The 11,763-nt window shown below is 41.9% G+C and overlaps 1 protein-coding gene across 1 annotated transcript in view; it reads left to right on the top strand.

The window, feature by feature from the left end:
- Nucleotides 1-842: 842 nt before the first annotated feature.
- Nucleotides 843-11,763, top strand: part of MAN2C1 (mannosidase alpha class 2C member 1) — a 68,258-nt gene continuing 57,337 nt past the window's right edge. Inside the window, exons 1-5 of the mRNA XM_073652874.1 lie at nucleotides 843-1,024; nucleotides 2,344-2,469; nucleotides 4,451-4,574; nucleotides 6,643-6,713; nucleotides 6,949-7,126. Coding sequence (XP_073508975.1) covers nucleotides 885-1,024; nucleotides 2,344-2,469; nucleotides 4,451-4,574; nucleotides 6,643-6,713; nucleotides 6,949-7,126 — 639 coding nt within the window. The 5' untranslated portion in view covers nucleotides 843-884. The remainder of the gene's footprint in view (nucleotides 1,025-2,343; nucleotides 2,470-4,450; nucleotides 4,575-6,642; nucleotides 6,714-6,948; nucleotides 7,127-11,763) is intronic.

The raw sequence follows: 11,763 nt of genomic DNA, 5'->3' as shown, positions 1-11,763 counted from the left end.
CCATTCTGTCAGTCCGTGAAAATCAGACCGCACTGGGATGTCACCTGAGAGTGGTCGGATGTTTTCCACGGACCCATAGACTTGCGTTGCCAATTTTGATCTGACACTCGGATCAAAATCGGACGTCTCTAATTTTTTTTTTCTCGGACCGCTCTGTCCAAGTTAAAAATCGGACATGTGCACAGCCGCAGAGTATCATAGGTACGAGTGCTGTCCGTGAAAACCACAGATAGCACGGATACAAGAAAATCTGCTGTGTGCACGAGCCCTAACAGATCTGCTCCACCATAACATGTCCATGTGCCCCACAAGAGTATACTGGTAGCCCTTTCATGCCCCTTCAGTGCCACACAAGCAGGATGAAAGCTATGAGACAAGCTCTGGTTTGGGGGCAGTAAGGTAGACAGTGAAAGGAAGAGGGTGCTGCCCCCAAGGTTAGCAGCAGACTACTGGCAATGATAGAGGGGCCGGGATTGCACCAGAATGTGTAGCTGGGTTACATAATGGGGCACAGGTGAGCCAGCCATGTTACTTGTCCTCTATCAGATCTGCACTTGTTTAGTAACTGCAGGACTACAGCCACAGCTGGAGCAGTTGCCCCTGGCAACCGACCACATCACTATTGTCCTACACTAGAAAATGAAAGCTTAGTCCTAATGAGTCTATTGGAAAACTGAGCACATCCTCTAATTACAGAGGGAACTCGGGCACACACTCCCAGCACAACTGCCCGGTTTATTATCCTGCCAGCCACATAGCCGCCCGCAGGTGCACAGCGGAGTCCGCCTGTTCTGCACGCACTGTCAGCCCTGCTCTGCTCCTGCTCTGCTCCTGTCAGCGCTGCGGCACTTCCGCTTCCGGTGTCTAGCTTCAGCGGTCACGTGATGAGTATACCGCTCAGCTGCTGTGCCATGGAGGAGCCGTCATCCCGGCGCCTGGTGCAGAAGAGCAGGAGGGCGACTCTGGAGCGGGTGGAGAAGTTCATCTCCGCGCTGTACTTCACTGACTGCAACCTGCAGGGGAGGTAACGTGCGGTGCGATCGCTGCTCCCCTCCCCCTCCTGTCTGTGGAGCTTAAAGGGATAGCTTTAGTTCCTTTTTAGTTTAGAGGGATTGTCTGGGTTCATTTAAAACGAGCATGAAATGTTTGAAAATATTAATGGGGTCTTTCTACTATTTGACCCCCCCTTGATATGTCCACAATCCTCATAACCATGGCTTTTCCAATATACTGTTATCACCTGCGCACCTCGGTGTGGGTCATGTGACCCTTTTGCTTCCTGTCTATGTCCGATCTACCCATCATCTGGGCACAGGGTTTGGATGAGATGACATGAGAACGTCACTCTGCTGCTGACGTCACATGAAGGGACTGAAGCATCATCAGGATCCATAGAGACTGGTCTGAGCTTGCACCTCAGTGATCCTCGCCAGGAAACTGCATGCATTCATCATGTCTGATGGTCACATGACTGCTGCAGCCAATCACTTGCCACAGTGGTCATGTGCATTACATGTAGGCATCATTGCCAAGACCACTGATTGTCTGCAGAAGTCACATTCAACATTGAAGGTGGGGACCACCTGGGAATAGCAATTACTGAGTTTTGTCGGTGGTCTCCTTGGGTGCCACTTTGGAGGAGCACAGACCAACCCATCTGTCCTGGTCCTCAGTTCAGCCAAGCCACCCCATGGGATTTTCCAATGTGTGACAGAGCCTTTGTACTCTTTAGATTCCAAAATCTCACAAGTTATTCCCTATCAGCAGGATAACATGCTTATTGCATAAGGGTCTGACTGATGGGACACCCACTGATCTCGAGTAAAGAGCTCTGGAGACGAGTGAACAAAGCTCCGCAGAGTCCCGTCTTCAATGGAGCGGAGGTGCTCGTGTTCTGCTTCCATGTCATTCATTGCCTATATGACCTGTCAAAATGGCTGAACTCTGTATTCTGCTTTTTCTGTAAGTCCCATGGACAATGAATGGAGCGGAGGTCGAGCATACAAGACAGGTCCATCCTGGTCTCTGCTCCATACTCTGTAGAGCCCCATTCTCAGATTTCCATAAAAATGTTCTTGGGATTGCTGGAGGCCCCTTTGGGTAAGTGGTAGCTTGTTATTTTGGGAATATTTCTCACTTTCTCCTATATTCAGTACTCAGCATGCTGCTGTGGGCAGGCCTCTTGTAGTCCATATTAAACAGTCTGTAGTCCAAAATTCCTTGCTCCGTGGCTTCAACATGTTGCACAAGCAGATGTGATCACATATACATAATATAGAATATATTTATATATTGTCACATAATCCCACATTACAGTGACTTTGATTTGGGTGTATTCCACAGACTGTACGGGTCGTCGTGCCCAGTGGATTCTCTTTCTTGCTTCCTTACTGAGAAGAGGATTTCATATGACGATGCGGTGAAGGGTGATTTTCAGACGGCTCATGTTGGACAAACCTTTGGCCCTACGTAAGTATAATAAAATCGCGGACTATGTTTATTGGACTTAATTATTATCCAGTGTTACAATAAAGGCAAGTATGTATAACAGAAGGCAAGGCAAGTATGTATAACAGAAGAAAGGAGTCCCAGCATCTATAAAGTATAAAACCTCCGAGCATTAAAAGGCTGCGAGGTCACCACTGACGGGTATCAGGCCAGTCCTTACTCATAGCATTCAGCTAAACGGCTTGCACAACAGTACACGGATAAGATACCAATCAGATATGTGGAAAAATATTGTGAAACTGATACAAAAAGCACACTTCTAGTAAAAAAAGAAACCCAATGTTACAACAAGAAACGTAAAAAAGCAAATGAAAATGTCACCATGAATAGAAATCTGTAACACGGGGACTCATTGATGTTTAAAGGGTATGTGAACCATAACCCGCCTGAAAAGCACTAAAAAATGGTAAAAAGAATGAACCTGAGTACTGAAATATAAGATCGGCTTGCTGTACATTTGTTCATTGTCTTGAGATTCTGTTAACCTTTGCAGATTTCCAAAGCCGCAAAGCGGTAAAAAGAAGTGATCTGATCATTCTTCAGGCAGCTAGCTATATAAACCAGTAATAAAAATAAAACAAAAAAACGCCGGTTGCAAAGCTATCACAAAATAATCGAAAAGACACCAACCAAAAAATGATCACCTATATTTCCTGAAGTGTCTTCTGCTTGAAAAACTTAGCGGGTTCGCCCAAGTTTAGAAGATGTCATGTGCATGTACCCAAATGCTGTAAGATTAAGCCCTGCCTTCTTTTAAATTATTTTGGTGCACTATTGTTCAATAGAAATAGATAAAATGCCGTCTAGCTTAGTAATTCCCTCCTGGGGTCTCCACCATAAAGGGAACAAATGACTCTTAGTGTTCTGCACTCGGAGCAATGGTGTGTCTCCATGATGCGGTTCTGCAATGTGGATGATTACTGCAGGCACGTTAACGGTGTGAGAAAAGGTGTCCAACCACCATATTGTACCAGTAGTGAGAAGTCTCATGTATTGTTTTCCAGTATGCTGGCTGTTATTAGCTAGCACCTATCTGTTTATAATGGAAACCAATATGTAGATGTGAGCAGAGAATTACCCTGTGATTAGTTTAGCTGCTATGATTTCATTGTGGTAACCTTACAACTTATTTTTAAGAGTTATAGGGGTTTTCTCAAGGTTAATTTTCAATCAATAGATCTTTGAATAATAATAATTTACACAATTGGATGTGATTATAAAAAAATGTTCCTGTGCTGAGATAATCTTATAAATGAGCCCCTGCTGTGTACTGTGTAATGGCTGTATCTGACTGTACAGGAACATGGTCTGATCATACCACAGCTCCTGGGCAGGGGAGGAAGCAAAAGACTATACAGACATTACAGCAGGGGATGACAAATTACTTTTTCTTTGAGGTAAAACATTTCTTAAAAACGGACAGGCAAATGCTTTACCTTAGGCTATGGTCCCACTATCAGTATTCGGTCAGTATTTTTTCTCAGGAGTGGGTGATAAATGCAGGATTGGTGACTTGTTTCTATTATACCTTTTTTGATTGTTCCTCACCTGGTTTTTGCTCCCACTCCTGACTAAAAAAACCTACCAAATACTGATATGGGGCCGTGGCCTTGCAAAATGAATCCTCTGTGATCCCCTGCTGTCCTCTCTGTATAGTCTTTTGCATCCTCCCCTGCCCAGGAGATGTGGTATGATCAGACCATGTTCCTGCACGGTCAGACACGGCTATTACACAGTACACAGCAGGGGCACATGTATAAGATTATCTCAGCACAGGAACATTTTATTTAATCACATCCAATTCTGCAACTTTTTGGGAAAACTCTTAAGTGACTTACTAAGGTGTTTTTTTTGCTTACCTGTAAAAAAAAAAATAATGCATTTTTTGTCTTTTCTGAGCAATTAATTTCTGTTACCATTAATTTGGTTTATTTTCCTTAAGATGGTGGACATGCTGGTTTAAAGTCCAGATTCTTATCCCCAAAGAATGGTCGGGACAAGAGGTTCATCTCATATGGGAAAGCGATGGCGAGGGTTTGGTGTGGAAGGATGGCATGCCAGTGCAGGTAGGAAATGATTCCGGACATATTCCTAGAGTTTGTATATGTAAACCCTTTTCAGTAATCATAGATCAGCAGATTATTTAATAGGAACATGAAGGACTTGTGGCCACGGCTGTCATCCAGCACATCCACACTTTTATGACTTGTTTGAGTAACACTGTGGATTTCTCCCAACTACTTTTTAAAAAGGATGAAATTTGCTGCAAAAATATAAATCAGAAATTAACAGGCTGCAGATTTTAAAGTTCACACCGCTGGTCAATTTCGTTGTGGACAAATTCCACAGTGTATGAATGCGAGTCCAGAGAAACTAAGTACTCCCTCTTTGAATTTTATGGTTTCAGGACATAATAAAACACATTTTGGTCCTTAGAAGGTCTTAAAATGTGATAAGTAGAACATATGACAAATTACAGAGTGTCCTAATTTAACAAAAACTAGGCCAAACGTCAGAAGCAGTGTGTGAAAAATTAAGTACACCCTTACCTGCTTTTAATTATTAGCAACCAGGCACTGCTAAACAAATGCCCTTAATTAACTGTTCATCAGCAAGTGTGACTAGCTCTATAAAATCCAAAATATTACCATTTTCTGGTCTGGAGCATTCAGGCACAATACCAAGGAGGAAAGACATCAGAAATGATCTTACACAATTAATAGTTGCTGCCCATTAATCTGGGAAGGCTAATAAGGCCATTTCCAAACAATTTGGAGTCCATTATTCTACAGTGTATAAGATTATTCACAAGTGCAAAACTTTCAAGACAGTTTACAATCTTCCCTCAAACTCACCCCAAGGTCAGACCATGTTTGAGAAGTTTCAAAAACCCAAGAGCAGCTAAGACTCTTAAGGGTCTCAAAACACTAAATGTTTAAGTTAATGACCGTACAACTAGAAGAAGACTGAATGAGTATGACTTCTTTGGAAGGGTTGCCAAGAGAAAGCATCTTCTTTCTGAAAAGAACACAGCAGCACAAATAAAGTTTGTAAAGTTGCATCTAGACAAGCCAAAAGACTTCTGTCACAATGTCCTTTGGACAGACTAGACCACAGTGGAGATGTTTTACCATAATGCCCTGCGTCAATTTTGGCGAAAGCCAAACGCAGCATATCAGTACAAACACCTTATACCAGCTGTGATGATTTGGGCCTGTTTTGCACCCACAAGACCTGGGCACTAAGCAGTCATTGAGTTCATCATCAACTCCCCTGTATAATCAAGTATTTTAGAGTCAATTGTGAGGCCATCTATGCAAAAGCTAAAGCTTGGCCAAGATTGGGTAATGCAACAGGACGTTGATCACCAGCAAATGTACATCAGAATGGCTGAAAGATTAAAAAAAAATCTAATTGTTATAGTGGCCAAGTCATAGTCCAGATTTCAACCCCATTGGAATGCTATTTCTCCGTGCATGTATCTTGTTCAAAGACAAGTCCAGTAATCTTTTATTTGGCCAGTCCGTTCCTCTATTACTGAGAAATCTGCATTTGAATTCATATGCAAATTGGGTTGAAGGACTATGGTAGATCTGAAGCCCTCTGTCACTCCAGCTCTATTCTCAATCCAGCGCTGCCTTCTCCTGCTTGACTGACAGCCTTTTGTGCTGTGTGACCTCAGGCAAAGGAGTGATGTGAGAGACTGATGAGGCCATTCACAAAATAATTACTGATCATGCTGGTAAAGCTACAAGCTATTCATTTATGGGATGTACTTAAATTTTTTCACACTGCTTTAGCATGTTGGCCTAGTAGTTCCTAACTAAGTAATGATCCATTGTAATTTGTGATATGTTGCAGTTCATCAGAGATTGTACTTACCAAATTGTAAGATCTTCTAAGGATAAAATTATAAAATGTGTTGTTTTGTTTTTTTTTAAATTGTATCCTGACATATAAAACTATAAAATTCACAGAGGGTGTACTTACTTTTTTTATTACTGTTTTAAAGTCCTTACTGTACTGTCCTTTTTTTGTACAATTGGGCATGGTGAATGGATACATGCTATGTATATCGGTGTTAGTGGTTAGTATAAAGCTATGAAGCCTAATCATGAATTTCTGTGTATTCAGGGTTTGACGAAGGAGGGTGAGAAGTCCAGCTTTATATTATCCCGCCATCTGAAAGTAGAGGACCCATTAAGGTAAGATACTTTTAAGGGATGTGGTTGCAAGTGATGTCATCAAATGTGACATCCTATCTAAAGGTCATATGGGATTCTACACGCACAATGCTGGAGCGCTAGACTGGATGATGCATTGTGGGATAACTTCTTATATTTCATATAGTATTGATGAATCCATTCTGTTTGACAAATTATATTAATGGATATTTTAGCTTTACACAGTTTTTGTTTTGTTTTTTTTCTTTTGTTTCAGCATGACCCTGTACATCGAGATGGCTTGTAATGGTCTTTTTGGGGCTGGTCAAGGAGGCATGATTGCTCCTGTAGATCCCAAGAAAACATTTACACTACAAAGAGCTGAGCTCGCTGTATTCAATCGTGATGTACAAGAGCTTCTTCTGGACTTTGAGATTTTGTATGACATGGCCAGGGTAAGTTGTTTTTTTTTTGTTTGTTTTTTTTGCCACACCTCAATTTAGATATCTGTAATGTATTAATTGCAAAGTTTTATTTGTTTTACTATGGTGGCAGACTCTGACTGGCCCACAGGGGAGCAGGAGAATCCTCTGGTAGGCCCCAGTGAAGGAGTGCTAATGAGTAGTGTTATTACACTTGATTCACAATTTGTTGAAAAAGGTTTAATCTAATCATTCACAAAACAAGCTAGCCAAATTAATATTACATAGAAGCAAAAGTAAATTTGTGTACTCGGATCAGGTTATTTTTGTATGTAGCTGAACAGTGGGCCCCAAGAATCAATATTACTGGTAGGCCTTTGCCAACCCAGTCCGACACTGTATGGGGAACATCATGACTCATTGTTGGCCATTGGGAGGGAGTCAGGTACAGTGTTGCATCATTTCAACCGGTGTTCTATCCTTCTTTAGGTTTATTAACTGCTGTGCCTGCCCTATGCCAAGCATCCTGCTGTACAGGAGCTGTGCCATTCACAGTGCCATTCGCAGTGAGAGCTAACTGTTAAATGCAGCTTGGCTCCCTCTTAAAAAAAAAGTATTTCTTTAAAATTGCTGCATCCATAAGGACCCATTCTATAAAACTATAATGAGAAGCGATTAAAATGTTGAATCTACCCAGAAATGGTATCAATAAAAACATCGACTTGTCACACACGGGCCACGGACTGTGCTTACCCTGGAAGGGCGAAGCTAGGTGTCTACTGGGTCTTTACCAGAGCCTGTTGTGGTGAGGATAGGCTGGGCTGCTGGTAGACACCTGGTAACACTCCAGGGCGGTCCCCGGGACTGCAGCAGCTGACTGGAGGGTCAGAGGCACTGGTACTAGGTACAGGAGGCAAAGACAAGGACGATGTCAGACAGTCTGAGGTCAGGGCAGGCAGCACCGATTAAGGATAGAGAAAGTGACACCGCAGATATCAAAAACTCAATGCATTTCAAATTCTTTAGTGTTAAAAAAAGGCCCAGGGGCGTGAGATTTACATACATGTCAGAAGCAAAAACATGCAATGATTAAGACAGTTATCTGAAACGCGTTTGCATAAATTTTTAATGGTTTTTAGAGATGAAGTTGCGACTTCCTTTCTCTATTTTTGCACTATAAGGTATGGCTTTTAATAGCAGATTCTGATGCTGGATCACTGTTTTTTGCTTCTGCCTACCTCTCACCACATTACTAGTCTCCGTGCATGAGTCTTCTTATGGGTAAGCTGACTTTTTTTGCTTTTTTGATTATATGCATGTTATCCTCTTTGCTGGAACTGTAATACACTGTAATTTTTTGCATGAAAATATGCTGCAGAACTTAGCCTAAATAAGTGCGTCTCATACTTGATGCAGTAGCTGGTTGTAAGTGAGGTGAGGATACGGAGGCCATTATCATAGAAGTGATCATATGCTGCACAGTCTTTCCCTGGGAGGGTGAGGAAAGTGCAGTATGGCCAGCGGGGGAGATGAGTTTTTGAAACCAGAAAACTTCTTTTAATTTTTGCAACCTCTGCTGCTTCATTGCAACTCAAACTGCCAAATCAGTCAGTAAGGATTTAGGGCACTTTTACATGGCGATATTTTGCATCAGTATTTGTTAATAGACGCCAGGAGTGAATCCAAAACACAGAAGAGGTGAAAATGTTTCAGTTATTATTTTTCTCTGTTTGTTCCCCTCTGGTTGTTAGCTTAAAAATACTGATGTAAATTACTGCCCAAAATACTCACTGTGTTAAAGAGGCGAGGAAGCTGCTTGTAATACTATAATATAAATCCTTATTCCGGGGATGAGTGCACACTTGCAGGTGCTGTGGTGCAATGCTTGTCTTCTCTGCTCCATCATACTCCCCAGAGCAGGAACAACCTCTGGGGCAAAACTCCTGCCGGAAGATGTCCAGACGTATCACTCATTGATATGTGATGGATCCAGACTCCCAAATAAAATTAATTAGACAGAAGCATACATAATAAATACACAAAGCATTGCAATTTGGTGTCAAACGTTCTCAACTTTATTTTAATTTACATGACACTGAAAATGGCACAACCCCTGACTCACGAAGAGTCACCCCCCACCACTCAGGAGAGGAAAACCCCCTGTGGAGGAAACCTCTAGGGAACCATGGCTGGAGAGCTGCCCTTCCCTTGGGCTTAGAGAGTTAGTGCCCATATAATAGAGTTTTAGAATTTGTACCTTTTACTAGATTTACAGAGAAAAACATAAAAAACATAAATATCGACTATAAATGTGATAAACTGGATGTGGTAGAGATCTGACTGTGATATCTGCCACCACATTGATTGCTGGAATGAATTTGGTTGATCTGATTGCCCAGGTGGATGTACCATTTCTCTCTTACAGATGCAGGTCCGCCTCTTAAGAAGTTGGACACTCTGTTAGAGTTCTTTATGGATAACCCCTAATAGGATAAATATCCCCCCCCCCTCCCAGTTTGTCACCTATTAAAGTCATACATTCGTCCATGAACCCCCAAATGAGAGCTGCTCTATGTAGAGGGTAACAGAAGGCGGATCCTGTGCTGGGGACCCCCTTCTGTTACCTTCCCATGCCCTGGGGCGTCTAAAGCAGACAGCCCCTTTCCTTGCTAGAACCTCCAAATTGCATCAAGGTTGGCACATTACGTGGGGTGGTCAAGCTCAAGGTCCTCAGGCGCATCAGTAATGGCGCTGAACATGGCAGCTCGGCATTCTTTTATGGAATCTTCTTTATGAAACTTGTTTATGACCTCAAAACAGTTGTCATGGTTACTACAAGGTCTATTACTGATGCAGGGCCCAAGTATTAACCCTTTCATCATTGGTAATTTGCTTTCATTATAGAGGCAAATAACTGCACTTGTTACCAAGCAGGATCCTTATCGTTATGGTTCCGTTAGACACCATATAAATACAGATTAAACGTGCAATTTTTTCTGGAGTGCTTTGCACTTTTTAGATCCAGAGATTGGGTTATAAGTAGCACTTTACAAAGAAAAAAATTAACAGGAAATTACTTGTAAAATAATATTATAGGGAATTGCAATTGAAGCATTTTCCTAATGTACATTCTACATAGTTATATACAGTGCATTGTGAAAGTATTTGGCCCCCTTGAACTTTTCTACCTTTTGCCACATTTCTGGCTTCAAACATAAAGATATAAAATTCTATTTTTTTGGGAAGAATCAACAACAAGTGGGACACAATCGTGAAGTGAAACGAAATTTATTGGATATTTTAAACTTTTTCAACAAATTCAAAACTGAAAAGTGGGGCGTGCAATATTATTCGGCCCCTTTACTTTCAGTACAGCAAACTCACTCCAGAAGTTCAGTGAGGATCTCTGAATGATCCAATGTTGTCCTAAATGACTGGTAATGATAAATAGAATCCACCTGTGTGTAATCCAGTCTCCGTATAAATGCACCTGCTCTGTGATAGTCTCAGGGTTCTGTTTCAAGTGCAGAGAGCATCATGAAGACCAAGGAACACACCAGGCAGGTCCGAGATACTGTTGTGGCGAAGTTTAAAGCCGGATTTAGATACAAAAAGATTTCCCAAGATTTAAACCTCTCAAGGAGAACTGTGCAAGCGATCATATTGAAATGGAAGGAGTATCAGACCACTGCAAATCTACCAAGACCCGGCCGTCCCTCTAAACTTTCATCTCGAACAAGGAGAAGACTGATCAGAGATGCAGCCAAAAGGCCCATAGTCACTCTGGATGAACTGCAGAGATCTACAGCTGAGGTGGGAGAGTCTGTCCATAGGACAACAATCAGTCGTACACTGCACAAATCTGGCCTTTATGGAAGAGTGGCAAGAAGAAAGCCATTTCTCAAAGATATCCATAAAAAGTCTCGTTTGAAGTTTGCCACAAGCCACCTGGGAGACACACCAAACATGTTGAATAAGGTGCCCTTGTCAGATGAAACCAAAATCAAACTTTTTGGCCACAATGCAAAACGATATGTTTGGCGTAAAAGCAACACAGCTCATGACCCTCAAAACACCATCCCCACTGTCAAACATGGTGGTAGCAGCATCATGGTTTGGGCCTGGTTTTCTTCAGCAGGGACAGGGAAGATGGTTAAAATTGATGGGAAGATGAACGGAGCCAAATATAGGACCATTCTGGAAGAAAACCTGTTGGAGTCTGCAAAAGACCTGAGACTGGGACGGAGATTTATCTTCCAATAAGACAATGATCCCAAACATAAAGCAAAATCTACAATGGAATGGTTCAAAAATAAACATATCCAGGTGTTAGAATGGCCAAGTCAAAGTCCAGACCTGAATCCAATCGAGAATCTGTGGAAAGAGCTGAAAACTGCTGTTCACAAACGCTCTCCATCCAACCTCAATGAGCTCGAGCTGTTTTGCAAGGAAGAATGGGCAAGAATTTCAGCTTCTCGATGTGCAAAACTGATAGAGACATACCCCAAGCGACTTGCAGCTGTAATCGTAGCAAAAGGTGGCGCTACAAAGTATTAACTCAAGGGGGCCGAATAATATTGCACGCCCCACTTTTCAGTTTTGAATTTGTTAAAAAAGTTTAAAATATCCAATAAATTTCGTTCCACTTCACGATTGTGTCCCACTTGTTG

The sequence above is a fragment of the Phyllobates terribilis genome, unplaced genomic scaffold (assembly GCF_046119375.1).
Source record: "Phyllobates terribilis strain yellow unplaced genomic scaffold, ASM4611937v1 Scaffold_11__3_contigs__length_659146591, whole genome shotgun sequence".
Lineage (NCBI taxonomy): Eukaryota > Metazoa > Chordata > Amphibia > Anura > Dendrobatidae > Phyllobates > Phyllobates terribilis.
This window is presented reverse-complemented; position numbering and strand designations above follow the sequence as displayed.